At 40.3% G+C, this 26,854-nt stretch overlaps 1 protein-coding gene across 16 annotated transcripts in view; it reads right to left on the bottom strand.

Annotated features, from left to right (window-relative positions):
• Nucleotides 1-2,223: 2,223 nt before the first annotated feature.
• Nucleotides 2,224-26,854, bottom strand: part of CREM (cAMP responsive element modulator) — a 67,908-nt gene continuing 43,277 nt past the window's right edge. For 4 of the 16 annotated variants that reach the window (XM_029238089.1, XM_029238073.1, XM_029238079.1 and 1 more), the window contains 4 exons: nt 24,252-24,440; nt 13,135-13,170; nt 9,020-9,176; nt 4,341-5,488 (listed from right to left, as the gene is read on the bottom strand). In XM_029238089.1, coding sequence (XP_029093922.1) covers nt 5,344-5,488; nt 9,020-9,176; nt 13,135-13,170; nt 24,252-24,440 — 527 coding nt within the window. In that variant the 3' untranslated portion in view covers nt 4,341-5,343. The other 12 variants (XM_029238080.1, XM_029238076.1, XM_029238075.1 and 9 more) reach the window with 12 other exon arrangements.

Below are 26,854 nucleotides of genomic sequence, written 5' to 3'. Positions count from 1 at the left end.
CCAGACACTAAAAGCAGGACCCATCAGAGCTCACCAGACACTAAAAGGAGGACCCATCAGAGCTCACCAGACACTAAAAGCAGGACCCATCAGAGCTCACCAGACACTAAAAACAGGACCCATCAGAGCTCACCAGACAGTAAAAGCAGGACCCATCAGAGCTCACCAGACAGTAAAAACAGGACCCATCAGAGCTCACCAGGCACTAAAAGCAGGACCCATCAGAGCTCACCAGACACTAAAAGCAGGACCCATCAGAGCTCACCAGACAGTAAAAGCAGGACCCATCACGAGCCTCATTAAGAGCCAGCTGTTCTAGAGACATTGTGCCATGTGTCAGCAATCGATGGGTCCAGCAGGGTCCTGCATCCTCCCATTGGGTCCAGCGTCCTCCCGTTGTTTCAGGGACAACAAGAGCTAATGTTTTCTAGAAAGCTATGCTTTCACAAAAAGCTGGTCGAAAACCCAGTTTATAGAAAAAGAGAGGCATCATGGGGATATAAAGATGACTACACTAGTTAAGAGTTCTGAGTCTCTCCATTCCCAATAACTATAAACATTTAAGTAAATCAACCTAAAATCTGGTTTCCTTGCCTATAAAATTAAAGGAGTAAGTTATACCTTTATTATCTCTTTTAGCTTGAGGATTCTATTTCAATGTGTACATCTGTAGCTTTGATTGATATCCCAACAGCTAGTCCTTAAAACTGCAGGATCATTTTCTCCTGATCGGCGTCATGGATCTTGAACATCAGAGAGAAAGCATGCCTGCTTTTGTCCGTTAGAACAGGAAAGGTTCAGGTGCTCTTAAGTCCACCCGCTTGGACCACAGAACTGTCTCCACCAACCACCTACCTGGCCAGCACACCCCCCCTCCGGCCACCTTCCTGCTTTGGGTCCCGGCTCCCTCGCTCCCTGCCGGCTTTGCTCTTGGCCCTGAGCCCTAACAGCTTTGTGACCTTGGGTAAGTTACTTACCCTCTCCAAGCCTGCTTCCTCATCTGTAAGATGGGGATGATGATAAAAGCACCAACACTGACGAGAATTAGGTGTGATAAGCCCCGTAGGGTGCACGGTTTGGTGCCTGGCACAGGGAAGGCACTCAGTAAACGGCGGCCATTACTTCCGGTAATGACAGCTGCGTGGTTAGAGCATCCACAGGACTCAGCACGTAACGGAAGAGTCTAGGAAGTGCCAGCAAAGGGCCAGTGTTGCCAGGGCCCCTGGTCCCCTCCTTCTGGACCCCTTGTCACTTGTAGACTTGAAGGAATGAAAACGCTGACTGACTCCCTGTGTCTCTTCCCAGAAACTCCTCATCCCACAGCCCTGAAGATGGGACAGGAATCTAAGGACACAGGTGAATCTCTTTCACAAAAAGGAAACTGGTGACAGTGGTTGCCTCCCGGGTGGCTTGGAGCCAGGGATGGGAGACAGACTTTTTACTTTGAATTTTGAACCTCAAGTACATCTTATCAATATTAAAAATTAAAGTATTTTTTTAACATGTTGATTTTTGAAAACTAAAAAGAGACAATTTGTATTTTTATTTATTTATTTATTTATGGCCACTCCCCGCAGCATGTGGGATCTTAGTTCCCTAACCAGGGAGGGAACCCATGCCCCCCGCAATGGAAGCGTGGAGCCCTAGCCTCTGGACCTCCAGGCAAGTCCACAATTTGTATTTTTAAAAGGTTACACCTTCCCTCCGGGGAAGGCGAGCTTCACGTGCCTCCCCTGTGCACCCCATAACTGCAGGGCTGTGGGCAGAAGTGGTCTAATCCCCTGACCCAGGATCAGTAATTTCTATCTCCAGAAGTCCAGATGCGGAAACTCTTACGATTAAAAAAAAGCCACAGACGCAGTGACAGCTCTGGACTCTGCGCAACACTGTTGCACAAGATGAGCCGTGTTCACACGGCTTCCAACATACGGCTTGCTCTGTCCACCAGGAGGCTGTAGGCAGCATCTGCTAAGGCTGGGTGGAGAGCTAGCAAATCATGCTAATCTAGCAGCAAAAGGTCTGCTTCCAGGGACAAATCAGATGAGCCGGAATCTGGAGGAGTCCCGTGCAGCTCCGACAGCCTGGCTCCAGCCCCGAGTCACACAGCTTTTCCCAGCTCCCCACCAGCCGTGGCCTCAAACATCACCCGTATGGCAGACGCCGCCAGCTGCCCACACCCTGGTCTTGCAGAACCCAGTTCTATTCTGCACCGATTGGCAATATGCTTCGCAGAAGCCTGGAACCCTCCCCGCCCCAGGGGTTGAATCCTCACTAGTAATCCAGAGCTTTTAATTCCACTCTCCTTGCCAGCGAGCAGTTACAGAAGGTGTATGATGGGCGTCTACTGCTGAAGGTCTTCTGTGCAGGTTTCCCTTTGCTCTTAAGACAGGACACACGGAAGAGGAGCTGCCAGCTGCCCCCCTGGTGCCTGCACCAGGCAGCAATATTGGGATCGGGGGACCAGCTACATAGGGAGCCAACGGTCGTGAGGCCGGGTTGAGACACTGAATCTCCCACCTCTGCGCCTGGGGTTTTGTGAGGTGATAACATTTCCTCACTGTTTAAGCCACCGTGGAGAAGGGGGGACATCAGCTATGTAGGGCCCCAAGTAGTCAGATGCAATCTCCTTCCCCTGAGACGACAGAGTGGGGTACACATGTGCACGCACGCTCTCTGTTACACCAAACCAACCCCTGGTGAGTCCTAACTTCACCTCCCCCGTCTCCTTGACTCCAGCTCCTTGGAGAGGCGTGCCTGCCCTGTACCCCATCTGGATGCACCACTCTGCCCCCACCCCCCAGCAGTACCACTCACTTCCAAGTCTGCCTCCTGCAGAAAGAGTTCATCTGACCTCGCCTACAGCTTCCTCCAGTTCTAACACAGAGCGTCTCCTGACTCAACATCCCTGGGTTGCCCTCTCGGTGTCCACATTCTGAGCACACGTCGTTTACAGTGACCGACTGACTGATTAACTGAATGAAAGGATGAGTGAACTGTGTGAACGATGAATGCATGAGTACAAAGCACCATTTTCCTTCACCTGAAACCTGGGGTTTTCCTTTTCTCTTTTCTTTCTTGTCTTCTTTCCTCATCTTACTTCTCTGTAGAACAAAAGACAAAAATTGAGATATAAGATATTCAGAGCTCAGACTCTGCAGGATGAATAAGTATTTCTAGAGAAAGCCCCAAACGGCATGCCCGCCCGACCTCCTGGGAGTTGCAGATAAGGGAAGGGGATGACGGTGTGGGGATAGCACTTAGACTCCGCACGACGGCCTCCTGCTCTCTACCCCGCAACACACAGCTCCACAAAATGACCAGCTCCACTACTGAAACTAGGGGAGGGGCAGCCTTAACAGGTCAGGAGTCACAGCAGAAAATGCAGCAAGTCTAGCCCACAGGAGGCCTTCAACAGATGTCCCACCGGAGAATGAGGTGACAGAGCATCTTGTGTTTAGGGCTTTGGGCTTGAAGTTTTTTATTATAAAAGCAGGATGAAATGTGGATACCAGTAATCACCCCATGTAATGAATTTCATCTGAATGTGCAGACTAAAAAATATTTGACCTAAAAGTAGCTGTTTTGAAGTGGAAAATAAAATTTTGGGTTGTTTTAGTTTTTACTTTAAAACTCCTATGGTTGGGACTTCCCTGGTGGCGCAGTGGTTAAGAATCTGCCTGCCAATGCAGGGGACACGGGTTCGAGCCCTGGTCTGGGAAGATCCCACATGCAGCGGAGCAACTAAGCCTGTGAGCCACAACTACTGAAGCCCGCGTGCCTAGAGCCTGTGCTCCGCAACAAGAGAAGCCACCGCAGTGAGAAGCCCGTGCATCGCAATGAAGAGTAGCCCCCGCTCGCTGCATCTAGAGAAAGCCCGCGCGCAGCAACGAAGACCAACGCAGCCAAAAATAAATAAATAAATTTATAAAACACAAAAAACAAAACTCCTATGGTTGTTAGCCAAAACTCAAAATAGAGGGCCACCAGCAGGAGATTTCCAGACCATCTGCAGAAAGGCCTACTCCATCATACCAGCTGAACCTCTCATAGCTGCTCTTCTGTGTAAAAGCCCTGGGGCCGAGCTTCTGATGAGATGGCAGAAAGAACACTGCAGAGATCACGACCCACTGTGGAAATCGGCAGTGGACCCCCTTGAAGGTATGCAAATACAATTCTAACTTAAACCTTTAAATTAGGACAGATATTAAAATTTGCGTTAATGTTCATCATGTAATAGCAAACCGACACTAAAAACTTCTGCAAGATCTTTTATGTTACACAAGAGTAAAAACTGTAGTATATGTTCAGATAGTTAAATGAGCACCAAACACTACAAAGTGTAACCAACATGGTTCTATTAAAAACTCTCTTCAACTATGGCATTCAAGGACAGCAATATAATATTTTCTTTACAAAGCAACCAATATAAAAATCTGCAAATGCCATAAATTCATTTATAGGCTATTAGTTTCACATAGGCATGTCATTAGATTCTTTCAATTCTTTCTTTCTTTCAGTTCTTTCCTGAGGTATTTTTTGTGGTTTACTTTTATTGTACTGCTGGATGCATTATCTTTGATCATCCTTTCCTAAAATGATTTTTAAAGACCTGCAAAAAATTTTTATTGCATAGGACACTGTTCATGACACAGAAATCGGGAACTGCAAATATGTGGCACTGGAACAAGCCTTACAAATGTTGCATTTTAAGAATTTTTTTTTTTTTTTACAGTTTGCCTCTTTTAAAAAATTGAAGTTACAGCTAAGAGTTAACTACGTACAGTGAAGCAGTTTGGGAATGTTAGAGATTAGAAAATACGATGAATGATAAAGGGGAAAAAAAGCCATAATTCTTGCTGGCTTTATATTGTATTGCCTTCAAAAGCAACTGTACATATTGCAATCAGTTCATAGTTAAATATTTCTACTAATCTGTTTTAGGAGAGTAAATGTCTTTCAAGGTTTCCAGTTCCTCTATGAGCTTCTTGTTCTGAACTTCCAGCACTGCAACTCGACTCTCCAGACATTTGACATATTCTTTCTTTCGACGTCGACATTCTTTAGCAGCTTCCCTATAAGAGAGTAGAAGCAAAAGGGCAAAAACAAAACATTTTTTTTCACATGCATGCTACTGACAGGGAGGCTGAAGTAAGCTTGGTAAATGTGATCGTGGTGTTCCAAATCCTGGGACAACATTCCCAATGCGATTCCAAACCCTAAGCCAAACTGGGTTCTGAAGGGTCACAAGCATCCCTTCCACAAGTCCACATGGCAATTAGTAAGACTGCTGCATCTCCTGCCTTGATTAGAGCTCTGGGCAAACAAGGCCCAAGTCAAAGACAGTCACTCTGCTTTACGGCAGTACAGATCTTTGAGGGCCTTGAGTTCCTCAATGAGAGTCTTGTTCTGGTTTTCAAGCACAGCCACACGGTTTTCAAGACATTTGACATATTCTTTCTTCTTCCTGCGACACTCCCGGGCAGCTTCCCTGGAAGCAACACAAGGCAAATGACAACAGGAACAACCTCTCAGCACAATCCAGAGCGGCTCGTGAGTCTCTGCCCCCCAGACTCAACTGCCGGTCAGTCCTTGGGGATGTCCACACGGAGCCGCACAACAGTCGTAACCGAGCACATGCCTCGTTGGGAGGTTACCCTAAGACAGCAGGAACGACGGCAGAGCACAACAATTCGCCCGGCATCCGTTGTAAATGGTGTTTTCTTAGGGCACACGTCCCATGGTCACAGTGACCAGCAAGATTTTCAGTAACCAAAACGATAGGACCACATCCCCAAGTGGAATTTTTACAAAAACATTTACAGATCTTTTCAATTCTCTTAATTATTTTTGTCCACCAAAAGCCACATATTCCATCACAATGAGTTAACTTTATTTGATCAAAAATGATTAGAAAAATTAATCCTTAGAAACCAGTGTCAGCACTGGAGATTTTAATTCTTCAAGACTAAATCTCAGTAAAACAAGATCAATCATGACTGCAAGCCAACAGTTTGTCGGCTAGAAAACAACATGGATAAGAATAACAATAAACAAATCATGCACATTTTCATAAACCAAAATAGAAGGGACTCTGCTTCTGAAAACTAAGGAAGGAGAGAAGAGAGGGTACAGAATACAACCCTCAATAATTCAGATAACTTAAATCCAGAAATGTGAGAACACCACAACTGAAGTCATGGAAAGGACGCGAGAGATGCATCTGCTAACCAGGATTTAAAGCACTGCAGACACGCCCGGAGAAAGGCCAGACCAGCAGCCAAAGCAACACACACAAACAAACAGAGGAGCTGAGTTAGTCACTTTCACACATAACCCTGCCAAAATACAATGGACATGGCCAGCATTTTCTTTCTTTCTCCTTCTTTTCAGGGTGGGAGGGGGTGGCTACTACATCATTGAACTCGTCTAGAGAATATACCCTCTGATAACAGCTTTATTTTGGAGTGTTCCTTTGAGAATAACTGCCTTTGGCGTACCCATCATATCAAAAAGCCTACATTGAAACAGGTAATGCAAATATGTATAAGCAAAAGTTGTGTTGAACGTCTAATCGCCAGTTACTGTAATGCCAGTTAGCACTGCTGCAATTCTGGACTAGGAGTGACACATGCAACACATGTGGCCAATTCTGTTTTATTTTTAGGATAGTTGATGCTCACTAACAACTGGTTATCTGTGTTTTCTCTGTGGGAAGCAAGGGTCAGCAGAAGAGAGCCCTTGAAATCCCAATGAACTGCAGGAAAAGATCGAGCCCTACTCCCCAGCCAAGAACAAAGCCATCACCCTGTGAACTTGAAAGGTTCTCAGACTTCTTAACTGGTTAACAGAAAAGTTAACAGTGTAAAAGTGAACACAACCTGATAAACACAGATGAATTTACTCTAAATGATGCACACAGCAATGCCAAGAATAAATCCAAGCACACTTATACATTTGCCAGTTTGGGAACACAATTCAACTCTTCCACAAAGAAACTAAAATACATTTCTGAACACCAAGGTTTTTGTGATTAAATCATTATATTAAATTCTAGGTCTGGAAGGAAGATAGCCATTTTACAAAACAAGTTACTACTAAATGAAATTTTAAATGTCGAATAGCTGTGTTGTGGGATGTCTAATGTTTCAAGTTTAATTTACCAAGCTGTGCTATTTCTTGTGAGTATGGATACTTTGTGTCTCATGCGCCTGCATGCATGTTACCAGAGTCAAAATATTCCAGGCACAAAGCTCTGGATGGCCACACCAGTAGGTGGTACATTCCTAAGTAGTCTCGGCTAAGGAAAACACCTGTTTCTTCTATTAATAGTTAGCTCCATTTTCAGGCCTTGCATTTGTCTGGATATACCCTTAGCATGGAGAGGAAGTACATGGCAAAGAGGAAAAGCTGACAAGGTTATTAAAGAAATAACAACTGTAGCTGGTGGCAGACATACAATTAAGTATCTATTATGAATGCCAGCCAAAGAATTTAGCTAGGAGAATGTATAAGAGGTCTTTGACATTAGTAAGTATATCCTACATACTCTCCGTAAAGCTAAATCTGCAGCTGACACTGGGGTCTCTTTGAGGTGACCTGGTGTTAGTGCAGTGTGGGCTCTGGGGAAAGACGGCCTGACTGCAGTTCCAGGTTCTGTCCAGTTTGGGCTGTGTGATCTTAATCAGCTTGTTACCTGACCTCTCTGAACCTCAGTTCCTCATCTGTAAAGTAAGGGAGAATAACCAGATCTACTCTCATGTGAAAGCTATGTGTGAGTTAAAAAAAAAAAAAATGGTAGAGGGCTTCCCTGGTGGCACAGTGGTTGAGAGTCCGCCTGCTGATGCAGGGGACGTGGGTTCGTGCCCCGGTCCGGGAAGATCCCACATGCCGCGGAGCGGCTGGGCCAGTAAGCCACGGCTGCTGAGCCTGTGCGTCCGGAGCCTGTGCTCCGCGACGGGAGAGGCCACAACAGTGAGAGGCCCGCGTATCACAAAAAAACCCACAAAAAAACGGTAGAAACAAGCACTGAAAACTTGCTCAGCAGACACTGAGCAACCGAAGAGCCATTTATCACCTGCTTTTCTCTTGTCCTGCTCTGAAACTGAAATTTGGAAGCTAAAATAGACCCTTCTCAGAATCCCGTGCACCTAGGGACTCTCTTGTTTATTTCTAGCCAATGAAATGTGCAAGAACACGTGAGAAAATGAGAGAGGGAACCGGAAGCGTATGTACGATAGGAAGCATCTCTATGCGGTGGGGCTGTGGGTAATTTTAATTCTTCCTCTTGCTTTGTACTTGTCCCCAGCTAGAATTTTTCAGAATAGATTGTACTTGGGTATAATAGAGAAAAAACAAAGTTACAAAATAGATAAAAGAAAACTACATGTAAAAGACTTAGAAAATTCTGAACTCACACTCAGATTTATTTTGCTCACAAAGAAGCTAAAAATTATACGTATCACCTACCTCACAAAGTAAATACCAAGTACAAAATGAATCTTTATTTGTAATAAAGTCCTTCCATTATCATTTAAAAAATGAATTATCGGGCTTCCCTGGTGGCGCAGTGGTTGAGAGTCCTCATGCCGATGCAGGGGACACGGGTTCGTGCCCCGGTCCGGGAGGATCCCGCATGCCGTGGAGCAGCTGGGCCCGTGAGCCATGGCTGCTGAGCCTGCGCGTCTGGAGCCTGAGCGTCCGGAGCCTGTGCTCCGCAGCGGGAGACGCCACAGTGAGGGGCCCGCGTACCGCAAAAAAAAAAAAAAAAAAAATGAATGTACCTTTTAGACATTACCCTAAAACACATGAGGATGTACGGCCTGCTGATGAAACAGTTTCATTCCTGAAACTCTGACTAGAAGACTTACTTATCAGCACATGCAGAGCACAAGCCCACATAAAATGCCACACAACATGTAACTTGGGAGAAATAGCTGAGGAAAAGTTAACTTTTTAAAAGCCCCACAGTAATAAATGATATGTCCCCTAAGTGGTTGCAGTTTCTAGTGAGACATCTTACCTATTTTTCATTAGCCTCAGCTCTCGTTTGCGTGTTGCTTCCTCTGCTAGTTGCTGGGGACTGTGCAGGCTTCCCGGCGAGGCAGCCATCACTACTCCCTGTGGCAAAGCAGTAGTTGGAGCTCGGATCTGGTAAGTCGGCATGTCACCAGTGGTGGCTGCAATGAAACAAAATATCACATGTTATATAAACAACTTATGACTTGATATTTTACGTAAAATTGACCTGGAAATAACATACTTCTTTTTACATGTTTTAAAAGAGGTGAGCTTGCTAATGTTTAAGATCATTATTCTGAGCATTACGGAAATTTTAGGTATCAAAGATCCCTTCAGCATTTGGAACAATGATACTCAGCATGCTCTATACATTTAATTGAAAGGTTTTTATCAAAGGCTAAAGTAGACAGGCTTTTCAACTGATAGTTCATTTAGCCTAAAATCAGTGGTGTGCTGATAAATATTTAACCACCAGCTCTCTAAGGGGGAAAAAAAAGCCCTGGTCCGTAGTGTTTCTCATTCCCATGATGTAAATGCTTTCACCATGGCCAATTTCAAGCTACCGATATGACTTCACTAAATGTAGAGTTGGAAAGACATACAACAATAAGTAGCACACCATACAGACAAAATAGATGTAAATAACCTCAAAAGCATAGATACAATTATTAGAAATGATGAGTTTTAAGTATTTATTAATGTTGTTTTTAATGTAATTTGTTAAATATATATGTATTTATGTCTTTAGTTTTTAATAATGTCTGTTTTTGCAACCAGTTCATAAAAATCCTGAAAACTTAATAATTGGCTCCAGCAAATGAGTGGGAGCTGGCCCTAGCACACCACTGCAAACATTTTAATTAAGAAGAACATCTCCATCCTCTGAATACCCCAGCTAAGAGATTTTCCTAAACCCTGCAGCATGCCTGAAACAGTTCCTGAATGTCTTTAAGTGCAAGTCTTATTAACAGGTGATGACTGTTACTGTTACTGGTACTGGAAGGAAAATACTAGCTTACTGTATTTTCAGCTTAAAAACAAGGACAAAATAAGAAACTGGAAAGCTCTACTTAAAACTGGTTTCTCTAGGGAAGGATAATTTTTGTCTTTCTTAGATTTCTTGGGATAATAATACATTTCTAAGTATTCATTTTTTAAAACACATTTTCTAATTATAGTATAATCACAGTTAAATGACAGATTTAAATATTTATTTAGTATTCAGATTGAATACTAAAAGTAAGTCCTCAAAGTGTAATAATTTAATTTCAAAATTTGTCTATCTACTGCAATAAACACAGGTTCCTAGGAAGGACAGATGGATTTAAGTGATTAAACATGTTTCTACCACCAATGTGTCAACTTTGAGAACGTATGGTCCAGAATTAATTTGATGTTTTGATGAGATATTACAAAATACATGCTCTCTCAAAGCTAAATGCAAGAAAAAGGTTAAAAAATCCTATAAAATCCTATAAAATTGGTCTGATCTAAATCCCAATCAAAATATGAAATGCATCACTGCTGTATGTCATCAAAATGTATTATACCTATTGAGTAAGAAAGAAAATTTTACCCAAAGGGAGACAGACACTTTTTTCACTTAAGTAGAATATTATCACTGAAAATAGCCAAGCAGTTTAAAATGTTAATCGAAAACTGATCTATGTGCTTCTTTTGGGTAAATGCCAGGTTTCTTCCCTCTAGGGCTCAAGAGTTAGGTGAGAGAATAAAAATATGGCTTTGGGGGCTTCCCTGGTGGCACAGTGGTTGAGAATCTTCCTGCTGATGCAGGGGACACGGGTTCGTGCCCCGGTCCGGGAAGATCCCACATGCCGCGGAGCAGCTGGGCCCGTGAGCCATGGCCGCTGAGCCTGTGCGTCCGGAGCCTGTGCTCCGCAACGGGAGAGGCCACAACAGTGAAAGGCCCGCGTACTGCAAAAAAAAAAAAAAAAAAAAAAAAAAGGGGGCTTTGGGTGAAGATCACTCAATTCTTCATAAGGTTTACAAAAATATCATTTATAAGGTTCTTCCTTCTATATATAATTTAATAAACAATGGTGAATAAACAGTAACTGTGATAGATATAATGATCACCAGCAGAATCTCTATTAATAAACTTGGGAAAAATCCTAAATTTGTTTTCATGACTATTTAAAATACTGTACACACATATGTCTCATTAGGTGTCATAGAAATTTTTGAAATATTGAAGAAGACAACTTTAAAAATCAGTTGTAAACTTACTAAAGATTTTTTTTTTAATATTTTAATCACATTGCCAGAGGAGCTAGAGCGGTGCACAGAACAACATGGTTCTCTACTTTTCTCTTTATCCACATCAAGGGAAGGTTGCTATGGGATAATAAACGTTAAACAATGGAACCCGCTGGAGGCGACAGAGGCTTTCTAAAATTGGAACAATGGCCAGTGACGAAGAAGAAGTCCATGTGTCGTTATGCTGACATTTGCAGGCAGCAGGGATGCAGACCTCGGTCTAGGGTTGCTCTTGCCAAACACTGCTGACAAAGAGTGCAATACAATGAATAGAAAGGTACAGAGGGGTTTGCTGTGCTTGTTCGAGTTTTGTGTGTACTTTTTGTACTGTAAGTTAAAGCAGAATGCTTGAGTAACCATTTTTTCGAAAAAGGAAAAAGTCGGGGTGGGCAGGAATACTTTGCAGGTGAAAAGTAAAGTTCATTCACTGGTCTTAAAACCAGAAATGGTTCTAAACTTGTGCCTATTTCCAAAAGCTGAAACTACCCTCCAAGGACCAAACTTGGCACCATGAAGAACAATGGCACTTTCAAAAGAAGTATTCTTAAAACATTTTGAGCAATAGCTCAGGAAAACATATCGCTTTAAAATGATAACTTGGAAGGGAATGAAATACTTGGATGTATTAGTTCTGGATGTTAGCTAACAAACTGGGTTTTATTACAATTTTTCAGACATTGTGTATATTCATTTTATCTCCTTCAACAAAAATCAGTTTGCAGCTCATTAGTTCAAGCCAGAAACAGGAATTAGTATAAATTAGTAGGAATTTGTATAAATTTCTGTAATATCCCAACGAATCTATATGACAGTACTATTCTAATGGTCACTGAATAAGAATCAGTGGATGAATTCCATATATTCAAATATGATCACATTAGCAAGCATGTTAATAAGATATGGGCAAAGAGAATCTCTTGTTTTGAGGAAATCCAAATGTCAAAAAGTTTTGTTTTTGAAACAAGTTATCAAAAAGTTTTTATCTTAGCTTTAGTTTCCAGCGTTATGGATGCAGTGGTGATTTAAAGCAGGTTAGCTATTGAGGATCACAGTTCAGAGAACCATACTACACTCTTCGATGACACATTCTGATCTCTGTACTCTTATAAAGGCCAATTCCTGTTCCATCTTAACTACTGAAAGTGTCCAAATTATTTTTTATGCTAGAATTTCACTGTATAAATTATTTCTGAAAATAAATGGGCCATCAGTGGGGGCTTCAAGCTCATGACTGAAGAAGAATAAGAAAAAGAGATTTATACATTAATTTTATTCTAAGGCAGCAAACTTTAAAGGCAAGTCAGGGATATCTTTTTTACCCTAGACTCTAGCACAGTCCTCGGCATACAATGGGTGCTTTGTGAGTTTACATGTGCACCACAAAGTAAATTTTGAACTTCTCAAGGTTTTGCAAAAGCCCACTGCCATTCAGAATGTTTAAAATAAGCAATCTTATTATTATAAGACTATAATTAGCTATTGTTATTATAGCTAAGTCTTTAACACTAAGCCATGGAAAGCCTGATAAGATGCCATGTATTTATTCAAACTGACCTTTCTTGATAAAAGGCATTATTTCTTAAGTCCTCCCTTAAATATTACTTATCTATCCTGGCATTTTAGAAACAGAGGAGTTGTAATTACAGTGTGATTCCAACCATAACTCCTGACATGAAAAAAAAGTTTAGGTTTAGTGTCAATATTTCATGGGAAAGAAAATTCCTAGGACTCTCAACTCTGGTCAGTAACTTCATACCTCTCTTTGCAAGCTTTAAACACGGTACAGCAGAAAAAGCATGGGATTTGGAGTCTGGGTTCTAGTCCAGCTGTGCCACTTACCAGCCATGTGACTTGGGGCAAGTTCAGTTTCCTCATCTGTAAAATGGGGATACATGATCTCATTTAATACTCACAATAAACCCTATAATGTATGTCAAAGTGTCTAGCACAGTGCCTGGCACATGGTAGGCTTTCATCAAATGTTAGTTCCCTTCCTCTTCCCTTCCTTAAGTTCTGAAAGACAATGTTCCAAATTATGCTTATACTGTATAATTAAAAGACATATAACAACCATATTTTCCCCTGGAGTTTCCCTTCTAACAAACCTAGGTAATAGAATGACTGAAACGTATGGCTCTTATTCCTTATTTTGTTTAAAAAATATGCCCCTTAAAAAACTTTTAAAATTTCTACTATATTTTATTATATCCCTTTAGAGAATAAATCATTAAAAGATAATATAAAATGTCCTTTTTAATGTGCATAATCATTTAAAAGAGAACCTCGAAGATGGAGGATCACAAAGAAACACGATACAATCTCATCAGACTGGTAATAAGAAAACTGAAAACCTCACAAGTAAAAGGTGTTTGTTTCTTTCTAACCAAGAAAGAAACAAGAAACTCAGCCAAATGCCTATCTTGATAGCTTCCAAAGTGAAACAGTTTATCAACACCCCAAATGATGGTGATATTACTTGCTTATTGGTTTATTGAGATCTCTGAGCACATCAGCTGAATAGAAACATTTTTCTATGTGCAGCTCCTCCCTTCATATGTCATTTTGCTCTGCGTCACTAATCCCAAACACACTGAAGTAACACGCAATGGAGGTGACTTAGGAGCCATACTTGTTAGCAGGGGCTTCTTTCCCTGGCTCCAGCGAACCAAGGACATCTTCACTTTTCCTTTTGATCCTCTCCTCCCCACCACCACACCAGTACTCAAAATGGCCAAATCAGGCTTGTCCTCGTCTGGTGTCTCACACTGTCAAAAACTTTCCCTCCTCCATTGCTCCACTTTTTCCAGGAAAATGAAATCCTATATAAATGTAACTAAGTACTGATCATTTTCAAATTTGCTACAATTACTATAACAGACAGACCATGTGGAATTAAGCCAGTACTATTTTTTATTTTAAGTTACACATATAAGGGACCTTCCTGAGTTGTTTATTAAGTGAAACTCTTAAAGTGACAAAAAAAAAGTCTATGTAAAAAGATGAAATTATGAATATTGAAATTTAAAGTTCTCTATAATAGCAAATATATGCTCTATTGTCCTATGAGAGTAATAATAAATATTCTAGAAAAAATCCATTTTGACTACTTAACATGATGCTAACTTCATTTTGCATGTTTTATAAGCAGTGTATAGTATGCTATTATAATTCATCTAACCATAGCATTAATTTACCAATGTCAGGTGGATTTTGAGCAGCAGTGTAATATGGTGTGAACAGAATCAGACAAGGAGTCTGAAAACCCAAACGGGTTCACCACTTGCTAGCTTTGTGAGCTAGGAGAGCCTTTACCCACTCCGATCCGATCCCTGTTCAGTTACGTGCAAATGAGTGTAACAATATCTGCGCTAAGTGCCTCAGTGAGAATGCATGCAAAGTGCTTCTCCTCTCCGGTATTTAAACATGGTTTCTTCATTGAGGCTTGCCCTGATCCTTTAACCCATATTACTGCTTCCTGTGGGTCTCTCGTGATCTGACAGCTTCTTTGATAGCACTCACCCCATAAGTGATTTTTTTAATTTTAAAGTTTATGTAAATGCAAAGCATCATCATAATTATTTTATTAGGCAACGTATTCATATAGGCATATAAAACTGGACAAAGTGAAACAATTATCCTAAACTATATTTCATTAAGAATTTTTCAGAAACAGTGAGGAAATAACACAGTGGCAATTTCAGTATACCTTCCACACAGGTTCGGAGTTTTATGGAAACTTAAGGTAGATGAGTGACTTCTTGTTTTCATTTCCAACATGATTATAACTTGCTTCGCTACCAACTTCAAGAAGCTGTTATAACTTGATCCAAAACATTCCTTTACGTGAGAATTTCCAAATAAAAACCTTTTCCAGCAGCCTCTTTTCACAAAGGTAAAATGCATCCTTATTCACTAAGATACTGTTTTCCAAATTTGAATAAGTTGTAATATTTGTTTTTTAACAATTCAGAAATCCAGGCTGAATACAATTCATCAGAGTTTTTTAGACTTGGAGACTAAAGGGTATGGAATTAGGCTCCTAAACATAATCAGCTTATGAACAAAGCCAAGAACTATTTCTAATAAAACTTTAAACTATACCCAACAGAATCAATAATATAATTCTATAAACCAAAGATATTCACTTTCACATTCGATTCTATGATCCTATAAGCAAATGCTCCTAAAACCTTTACCAGGCCAGTCATTATTTTGGAGCCTGATTTTGGTCCAGATCAGCTTTTCAAACTATAAGTTGTAGACCATGAGTAATTCAGTAATTAATTTCATGGGTCAAGAATAGCATTAAAAAAAGAATGGAATAGACAAGTATGAGTACATCACATAGAGTAAGGATAAGCACTATTTTTGAAACTTGTTTTATATAAATGTACTTGTTTTATATAAATACACACACACACACACACACACACACACACACAGAGGTCTATGGCATCATGCTGTAAAATGTGGGTCATAGTCAAAAAGTTTGCAAGTCAAATATCTAGCTCAATCCACTTGGTTGCAATCCACACGGGGAGGGGGTGGAACTGGGACTCCAAAGGTGGGCCCCAAAGCTGCTCTACTACACATTGAAAAGGCCCCTTAAATCCTGTGCTCTTTGGGCTCCTCGAAAAAGCAAATAAAATATGCTTTTCATTTTCAAATAGCATTTTAAATAGAACTGATTCTGTGAGAACTGACAAGATTTCCAAAAATAATGATTTCCAAAGGCACAATGAGGTCTTGCGAAAAAAGTGACATTTAAAAAATTTCAGCATTCTGAAAAATTTAAAGTAGAACGGGTAAATCATGTATAAGCATTATGGGTAAAACTGTGAAAAAAAAATATTTTCAAGGAGTGGTATGTTCACTCTGTAAACACAAACGCATAAAAATGTTCATTTATTTTCAAGCAATGGTTAAACATTTATGTAAATTTTTACTTTAAAATTTAATATTTAAATATATTTTGGGTATTCTCAAATCATTTATTTTTTGTTATAATTCTCTCTCATGTTTGGACATGAAAATTGGAATTAAAGGCTTAGTAAAGAAAGATATAAGGGTGGGAGGGAGGGAGACACAAGAGGGAAGAGATATGGGGACATACGTATATGTATAACTGATTCACTTTGCTATAAAGCAGAAACTAACACACCATTGTACAGCAATTATACTCCAATAAAGATGTTTAAAAAAATAAAAAAGAAAGATATAAACCAACTAATAATTTTTAGAAAATACATGTATGCACAAAAATGCCTTTTGGTTCTAAGAATCATATGACATGCAGTATCTGAGATTATTTTAAGTCCATCTATATCTTACAATAAATCTGTTATCTGAGGGCTTCTGCATTCTATAGCCCCTCTAAAACCTCACGAAAACTTCTTTGAGAAAAACAATTTAACACAGGCTTTACTTGCTCAAGACAATGGAATGTTCCCATCCGGAAGAGAGCCGAGACCCACTAAGTGAAGAGCTACGGTGTGGTGAAGCTGTTTACAGTCACCCACTCTTCAGGAATTCAACTGCAAGCTTAGCACCAGGCTGGCACTCAACTGCCGGTAACTAAGTCACCAGCATTACCTGTAACTGCGGGCACCACCCCCGGGAAGAACTGCAGGTGGGGCGGGTGGGTGCGGGTCGGCACTGAAAGATGCGCACTCCCCGGACCCGGCGCTAGCGGGCACTCCGGCCCCGCCAGGCGCCTGCGCAGGCCGTTCGGCCCCGCCAGGCACACACTTACCTCGAGCGGAACGTTAAGGCGAGGCTCACGCGACCTGCTAGGGGTCTACGGGCGCCGGCGGAGAGGGTGGCAGCCCCCACCTGCGTGCGGCCGGGCGGAAAGAACTGAGTCAATCACAGCGTGACTCGGACTGACGTCAGCGTGCTGCCTGCCTGCAGTTTAACTTTCCACTGCCCGCCGCACCGATTCCAGGAAATGTAATGACGTCGGCCCTTTGAACCCGGTTAGCTGAGAAGCAGACCATTTTAAACAGGACGGAAGGAACGGCTGGCTCACAAACACCCCTGACGCGCTGTGTTTCCTATTCTGTCTTGCAGCTACATTTGAACACAGCAAGAAAATCGGAAGCTTACTTTTTTTTTTTTTTTTACAACTTGAACAGAATGTGTGTTTGACTTGCAGCTGCACTGGATCTGCAACAGGTTGCAGATGAATCAACAGCTTATTTTAGTAGAGCAAGTGGAGACGGGGCGGGGGAGAGGGGGGGAGAGAGAGAGAGAGAGAGAGAGAGAGAGAGAGAGGGAGAGAGAGAGAGGGAGAGAGAGAAAGGGGAAGCAGTACAGTACTGAGCAAAGAAGCGGTTACACTCAGATGCCTTCACAGAGTGCCAAGTATATTCGGTTACAGATTAGAAGGAACGTCTTACTCCTCAGCTACTAGAAAGTTAGTACTTTTTGAAACACTCAGAGGTTCCTAAATAATTTTTCTAAACTTCAAAAACAATCTTGCAGAATTTCAATCCCTCTTTAAAATTCTTACCTGTTTCGTCTCCAGTTACAGCCATGATGGGCTTCTGCATACAGAACTGTCTTGCTTCCCCTATCACAGGACCACATAAAGTGTTCCAAACCAGCAAGCATGTGCAGGGTAAGTAGGAGTACTGACATCACAGTGACCTCACTAGCTATCACTGCCATCAATTTGCTTTGTCACAGACGAGCTCACTGAAACCAAACCCTATAAAAACCCTTCCTGTAATAAATCATCTCAATGTTCTTGTTTCTTATTTTTACATAAAAATCGAGTTGGGCTCTGGCAAAAAATACATCTCATTAGCATTAAAAGTTACATGGCTGTTTCTTATGGGGCTACTTTTAAATTATTGTTCTGTCCAAGGTTTCTAAGTAACCAAAGTAGGCATAAAGCTTATATATTTTTCATAACTCATAGGAGAAAAAACACAGATTTAAAAACAACTTGACAACCCAGAAAAATGCTGTGAAACACACAGAAGTGTATTTCAGACACTTCGAAATTCACCAAGAAATACCCAGCCACCTTAGTTTACTTGACACATTTTTATTTTCTACAGTGACATAAAATCCAGCTGTTTATGAGATAGAATTTGCTAATTTCACTTGAAGGGCATACATACTGAAATTTTTAAAATTCACTGTGCCCAAAGCAGTAAGTATTATATAGCATATTCCTCCCTAAACATTACGGAACCACATGAATTTGCTGATATTTAACATTTGGGGGCCACAAAAACAATAATTTCATGTGGCTCAATCTAATGCACTATTTTGCTCAATTAAAATCCTCTGAAAGAATTTTGTGATTTAAAAAAATTCACAAATAAATCACAGTTACTATTCATAAAATTTAAAAAATATATCCAGTTTCATTTGGATCACTTAATGAAGGTTCAGCACATGAAGAGCTGGATCACTATTGGAAATTTAACAATTACAAAGTTAGGCCAAAGAGTGGCACATGTTCAACAGTAAAACAGACCACAGCCCAGGGGAAAAAATGATCTGCATCTCTACTGCACAAAAAGAAGTGACATGTCACTGATCTTGTATCTTGATCAATGGGTTTACAAAGCCCATTCCCTGTATGATTAGGATCCAAACCATTCTTATGTCAGTGAAAGGGCATTCCACCACATTCTTGCCTTATTCAATGAAGTACCTCTAGTAAGGCAGGGACTTCACATTCAGAGGCTTAGGAGGTGAAACATGAGGGAGGATCCATGTTTACAGTAATTCTCCAGGGCACATAAACTGAAGACATCCTGGCTAAGTAAAAAAGTCTGGGGACCAATGGAGAGTCCATGAAGGATTCTTTTCCATCCCAGCCACACCTAAGGGCTTGGTTCCAAGACCACTAGTCAACTTTATTTAAAATTTGAGAAAGTTCAAATTGATTTTAATCTCAACATTTCTTTACGGACTTCCCTGGTGGCACAGTGGTTAAGAATCCACCTGCCAATGCAGGGGACACGGGTTCAAGCCCTTGTCCAGGAAGATCCCACATGCCGCGGAACAGCTAAGCCCGTGCACCACAACTACTGAGCCTGCGCTCTAGAGCCCACGGGCCACAACTACTGAAGCCCGCATGCTCTAGGGCCTGCATACCACAACTGCTGAGCCCACATGCTGCAACTACTGAAGCTCGTGCGCCTAGAGCCCGTGCTCCACAACAAGAGAAGCCACCGCAATGAGAAGCCCGCGCACTGCAACAAAGAGTAGCCCCCGCTCGCCGCAACTAAAGAAAGCCTGCGCACAGCAACGAAGACCCAATGCAGCAAAAATCAAATAAATAAAAAAAACAAAAAAAACACATTTCTTTAAATTGGCTCTTAAGTGCTCAATAACTAATAGTGGTAAAAAAGGGTAAAGGAAGGAAAGGAAGAAGGGGGGTTGGTTGCTTGGCTGACTACTGCTATTGGTACGGTTTTAATAAATCCCCTGGACCAGATAAACTCAGTTAATCAGCACACAGGAATAGTAACATTTTCACAGAGGGAGTGTATTTCACTGTCATTCACTAAATGGTTATTGAACATTTATCATACGCCAGGGACTGTGCTAGGGACTAAAGATACCTGTCCAAACAGAAGTCACCATGTGGGCAGGACACAGAGAGTCACAATATGGTGGGATACATGCCCTAAGAAGGTGCAGGGGTCACACCAGACAGATTTGGAAGGTAGAGGAAGGTTTCCTAAGGAAGTGCTATCCCACATGAAACCTGGATAATGCACATGATCGTGGAGGTGTTCCTGTCAGGGCACAAGGCTCTGCATGAGGCCCCTAGAGCGGAGAGGGGCCGTGGCATATCACAGGAAATGAAAGAAATTCTGCACAAAAGAGGGAGAAGTTGAGGGAGAAGCCTAGTAACCTAGTCACGGATTAAACGGAGGTATGGTCTTTGTTAGGGATTCTGACTTTGTCTAACAAGTAACAGGCATTCACTGAAGGATTTTGAGCAGGAAGCTGACGCGATTACATGCATATGAACTTTAGAAGCCCCACCCCTAAGTGTAGAAGTGAGCGCACAGTGGGGAAAGGGAAATGCTGGAGGCAGAGACTTTGTTTTTAAGAAATACTAGTAGCTCCCAGAATCATTGGGAGGCATCAACAAAGGGAGCCTAGCTAAACTTTCAGGAGCAACTCCCAAAAAACCAGGCCAAAAAGGGAGCTGCTGTCTCTGGCATGATTAGGAAAATCAGGATGCTGTTCTACAGCTACCAGCTTCCAGGCAGCCACCTGGCAGGGACTAGGGATCACGGTAACACAGGTCAGAGGGCACGGCAGCCAGAACGAGGACTATGATGGTAGGGGTGGAGAGGACTGAAGAGACGTGTGCTACAGGAAGAAGAATGGATGGAGAAGGGGTGGGAGAGTGATGGGTGACACCCAGGTTTCTGCATGAAGCAACAGGATGGAGAGTTACTGAAATAGGGTAACAAAAGGAGAACTGGGGTGGGAAAAACGGATGTGGGGTTTTGGACTTCAGGCGTCGGAGATGTGTGCCATGGGCAGGGATGAGGTCATCCAGGGAGGGCAATCAAGCCAGGTGGAAGAGGGCGCGGGATGCAGCCCGAGTACCACCACCAGCACCTACAAGCTGGGCAGAGGCAACTGGAAGAAGGGGTACAAGCATCCAGGAAGTGAAGGAAGCAGAGGTCGGTAGTGCTAGCTGTGGAGGGATCAATCAAGATGAGGGCAGAGACTCACAGAGAAACTGCTGTGACCTTTCAAGGAGATGACAGGGTGGAAGGTGGACAGAGTAAGACAAGAACACTCATGGACCCCGCTATGTTTAACAAAAAACTAGAACCCCTGGCCACCATTATTTTTAAGATGGAGAAGGTGAAGAGAAAAGAAAAGGAAAAGAAAAGGCAAGGAGAAAGAACAAGAGGAATAAAGATTGGAAAGGAAAAAAGAAACATCTTACTTGTATTTGATACAAACATTCATGTAGTATCACAGGGAGATTCACCAAGATTCAGTATATTATTAGAAGTAATTAGAGTTTAGAAAGGTTCATAGATAAAAGGTAAACTTAAAAAGATCAATATTTCTCTATACCAGGAACAACCAGAAAATGTAACAGAAAGCTACCACTCATAATAGCAAAACAAACAAACAAAAAACCCAAAAAAGCAAAACCCTAATGGGTTAAACATTTAAAAACTAACTGAACAAAAAGTATGAGAGACCCCCATGGAGAAAATTTTAAACTGTTAAAAGAAGTTAAGATCTGGATAAGTGAAGACATTCTGTGCTCTGTTGGTGGGAATGTAAATTGGTGCAGCCACTATGGAAAACACTATGGAGGGTCCTCAAAATTAAAAATAGAACTACCATATGATCCGGCAATCTCACTTCTGGGTATTTATCTGAAGAAAATAAAAACACTAATTCAAAAAGATATCTACACCTCCACGTTCACTGCAGCAATATTTACAATAGCCAAAACGTGGAAACAATCTAAGTGTGTCTATCGACAGATGAATGGATAAAGATGTGGTGTATATATTATACAATGCAATTTTAATCGGCTATAAAAAAGAAGGAAATTCTGCCGTTTGTGACAACATAGATGGACCCTGAGAGCAGCATTATGTTAAATGAAATCTGTCAGAGAAAGACAAATACTGTATGATATCACTTATATGTGGAATATAAACAAACAAACGAACAAAAAAATCCCAAACTCATAGACACAGAGAACAGATTGGTGGCTGCCAAAGGTTGGGAATGAGGGGTGAGCAAAAAGGGTGAAAGGGGTGTCAAAAGGTACAAACTTCCAGATATAAAATAAATAAGTCCCAGGGATGTAATAATGTATAGCAGGGCGACCACAGTAAACAATACTGTGTTGCATATTTGAAAGGTGCTAAGAGTAAATTTTTTTTTTTTTTTTTTGCGGTACGCAGGCCTCTCACTGTTGTGGCCTCTCCTGTTGCGGAGCACAGGCTCCGGACGCACAGGCTCAGCGGCCATGGCTCACGGGCCCAGCCGCTCCGCAGCATGTGGGATCTTCCCGGACCCGGGTGCGAACCCGCGTCCCCTGCATTGGCAGGCGGACTCCCAACCACTGCGCCACCAGGGAAGCCCCAAGAGTAAATCTTAAAAGTCCTCATCATAAGAAAAAAAAATTTGTAACTATATATGGTTAAGGATGTTAACTAGACTTATTGTGGTGATCACTTATTGTGACTATACAAATGTCAAGTCATTATGTTGTACACCTGAAACTAATAAAACGTTATGTGTCAATTACACCACAATGGAAAAAGACTTCAGTTCTTTTTGTATAAATGTATAAATTCAATGTAATTTCATCACTGGTTTTATTATTATATTACCTTATTATTATTTGGGAACTCAAACTTGTTCCAAATGCATATGAGAGAACAATAGTTCACAAAAGCTAAAACGGCGCTAAAAAAAAGTTAAAAAGACAAAAAAGGGGCACTTGTTTTGTGACAACAAAACTAGTGTGGTGCTGGCACGCAGAACAGAGAATGCTGAGACAGATCGGGGCTGCACGAGGCCTACTTACTGCACAGTTAAGAATGCCCATAAATCAGCGGGGAAAGGACAAACCGTTAGCAGGGAAAACTGGCGCCATACGCGGTGAAACAATAAAAATGGGTTCCCACTCGACACTATACACAGAGGTAGACCGCAGGTAGATTAAGGACATAATGTGAAAGGTAAAACCGTAAAGCTAACAGAATCAATGCAGAAAAATATCTTTGTTACTTAGGGAAGAAAAAGAGTTCTTAAAACCCCCAAAGTATAAAACTTATGTATGTATTATCGATGCAAAACACAAAACATTTTAAAAAACTCTCCTTCTTAAAGTATCAGTTTTTAGATTTTCCATATAAAAAAAAAAAATTGGAAGAAATGAGCATTCTTTATGATTTTTCACAAAAAATGTATTTCATATTTAGACATATAGGGTTCATGAGTACTGGGGAAAAAGAATGGGTACTTTAAATTTATATTTAAAAGAAAACATTAAAGCACTGGGTAAGTACTATGGATTTCTTTTTTACTCCATAAATGTCACCACTTTGGCTCTTCATACACTTTTATTATAGTCCATATAATACCTAAGAGTAAAGCTCCCCAAATACCTAAGAGTAAAGCTAATTATCAAGAGATTCATCAATTATAATCTGCTTTTTTCTATACTTGCAAGACTTTCAAACTAAAAGAACTGATATTACTTCCTTTGAAATTAGTGCAAATAGACCAAGGGGAATAGAATTAAACTAAAACACAGGATTTTTTAAAGTTGTATTGAACACATTATAGTTATTTGAGCACAACTGAATGAAATTAAAATAATGTATAATTCAATTTTAACTGAAATCTCAGGTTACCCTAAAAACTTAGGGCTACATCCCAACTGCTTTATTTCACTACTCAGCTTTCATTAAGAGGTAGAACAGGTACCTCAGAATTCAAATATACTAAGAATGGTCTAAAGAAAGAACAAAGTCAGCATTTGTTTTGAAATGAGATGTCTAGAAAGCAGACTTGAGTATAACAACTGGGGAAAAATCCAAATTCAGTGCCTCAAGGACTGGATACTTAAATCTTCCTACACTAGGTACTAAAAACATACTCAGTACATTTCTAACCCCCAAATGAAGAATATTTACTTAATTAAAAACTTCATTCATGTTTTCAACTCCTTTTTTCCATTATGCTACTCTGAATTTAACTTTTCTTTAGAGCCAATAAAATCTGCTAAAAATTGAAAACTGTATAATTTATTTAACTTATTGTTTAATATACTAAAATATTTCTTCTCCAAGCCTTTTTAAGTCCTCCCTCCCTCCCCCGAAAATCTACCTCCTGTATATTTCAGAAAACTATGAAATCACCACTAAATGGAGTGCTATAGTAACCCATGGGTATTCTAAATGTATTAGATGAATGACATATACCTTGAACCACCACCTGGCTGCCTGGGACAAAGAACTGCTGTGTGCCATCTGCTGACTGTGTTGCGTACTGTACAATTGTAGCACCTGGCGGAGGAGCTCCTGAATTTGTCATTGTTAATGCCTGCAGTCCCTGAACACCATCAGATCCTGGGTTAGAAATCTGGATTGCTTCACCTTGGGCTATAGCAACTTAACAGAAAAAGAAAAGAAAAATTAGAGAATTTCAAGATTCATTTTTAATAATCCCATAAAGGAAGAATATACTCTGGATCTATTTATTACCAAAGCTTCTCATTCTCAAGTTATCCTTAATTCTCTATGCTGAATTGGTAAGGGGCTCCTCCTTCATGGGGCAACACTCTGAAAAAGCTCAAAACACTTGAAAATATCTTATATTCAGAACTGTTTGAAATACACAGAACTCATGGAGTTGTCCTCCTCTCTGGCATCCATCCAACTAAATTATTTAAGAGGAAGAGTGGAGATCAGACAGGGAGAAAGTCCAGGTTTTGATTTTCTCCAGTCTTTCATATATTTTTAGTTATAGATAAACAACATTCTTCTAACATTTAAGAAATGGTCAGTTAAATTCCATTGAGCATTATGATTACAATGAATTTATAATTTGTTCAGGTAACTACTTGTCTAATTTATCATCAAAAGAAAGTAGCTTTTAATGAAATATATATATACAGTATATAGCTTTAAAACATATATTTATTAAAATATACATTTCTATATATTTCTATACTTATTAAAACCTATATATATTTTTAGACTTGAGGTTTTAAAGCTCAAGTCTACAAAACTGTAACCTTTGCCATTTTGACTATGTCAGGAGAATCCTGAAATATAAAATGTTAAGTTGGAAAGAACCTTAAAAGGTAACTGTATTGAAAGACTTCATGCTACATTTACCTCTACCAAGTGTCTTGAACTGTAGCTAATGGCAACAAATATGAGGTAGACTTCCTTTAAATACTGAGACTTGCCAGCCATGTTTAAAAATTAACTTATTAACAGAAAGTTTCAAAAGAATAATTGATCAAATGTTATGCTTTTAAATTTCACTCTAATGGACAAATAAGTACTATTTAAAATATCTGAGAGTCCTATATATTTTCACATAAAGATGACAACTCCATGATTTAATTTAAACACTAAATTAAGTGGAACAAGGTTAAGTGGAACAAGGGCTATTCTTAAAAAAAATCACATATAAACCAGCTAAACTTTACAATGAAGATAAAAATGACACATAATCAGAATAACGCAACACCTATAATTCAATGTAAATGTCTTATAGGAATGCTGTAGTAGTGTCTAAAATATAGTCTGAATATTTCTGAGTCATTCCCTAACTTTGTAACGGCATCTAAGCAAAGGTGACAATCTGACCGAATAAAACTATCAGAACTATTGGTAAGATTAACAACCACCACCACAACAAATCTTCAGTTCTAGGGCCAACACAGAAAGATGGATTAACATTTTAAAAAGATTTCAACACAGAGGCGCTGTCTGGTTTTAGTTTGTTGGCAGGCTGCTATACGATTGACAGAAACTAAAGAATCAGTTACCAAAATGTCAACAGCGCTGTGGTTGAGAAACTCTGAAGTAACCTCACTTTATTTGTCTGGCTCATCTAGAGCATTATATTCCGTACACATTTTAAAAACAAGATTTCACCATGACTCTCCAAAGATTTCAAGGTCTCAGGGCTCACCCCTTAATAATAAAAGGGTGTGAAAGAAGTCTGAAAAAGAAGAGATATTGCTTCCTTGGATCTTCATGGCTGGACATGAATGAATTTCATATGTTATCATATACTTGAATGAATATTTTCAGTTGATAGTTTGTTGCCAAAGAAACAGTGCTTTAGAAAGAACAGGCATAGGCAGTGTAACCACAATGCTAAGAAGCACAAAGCCTAGCATACAGCAGGCACTCAATAAATATGATGAATGAATGGCTATCATTTCAAGACAGAATATATAAAAATGACTTAAGCCATGTGTGAATTCATAAGAGTTAAATGAAGTATTGTTTCAAATTATAATTATAGAACTTAATTTTCCATATTGACAATACAATTACCGAGCTTTTGAACTAGTAAAAAATCTGAGTAATTGCTTCAAAGGATAAGAACCATGAAATAGGTAGATAAAAATCCTTACTTTCTTCTTTTCATACTTCATTCTTTTCATTTTTTTTTCATCATTTCCCCATAGTTCCAACCAAACTTCTTTGCTTTCATACTGTGCAAAGCTGATATACCAAGAATCTGCTCCTCTTATCATTTTATTTTCTGGTCATCATATAATTAGGTGTGGAAAACAAAAGGCAAACACACACACACGGAAGCTGGCTCTAGGGGGAAAATGTTTCTACTGATGAGTCTTGTCGTTTAGCCTAACTTTTTTTATACCAAAGGCACTCTTGATTTTGGCACTATCAAATGACAGTGGACCCTCCCATGTAAAAATGTAGCCTCTCAATTGAGAATATTCCCAACGCGTGAAGATTTCCCAATGCTTCAGGATACGAGAAATAGGCTGTGTGTGTGTGTGTGTGTGTGTGTGTGTGTGTGTGTGTGTGTGTGT

Source organism: Monodon monoceros, unplaced genomic scaffold (assembly GCF_005190385.1).
Source record: "Monodon monoceros isolate NGI ecotype Baffin Bay Population unplaced genomic scaffold, NGI_Narwhal_1 Super_Scaffold_21, whole genome shotgun sequence".
Taxonomy (NCBI): Eukaryota; Metazoa; Chordata; class Mammalia; order Artiodactyla; family Monodontidae; genus Monodon; species Monodon monoceros.
This window is presented reverse-complemented; position numbering and strand designations above follow the sequence as displayed.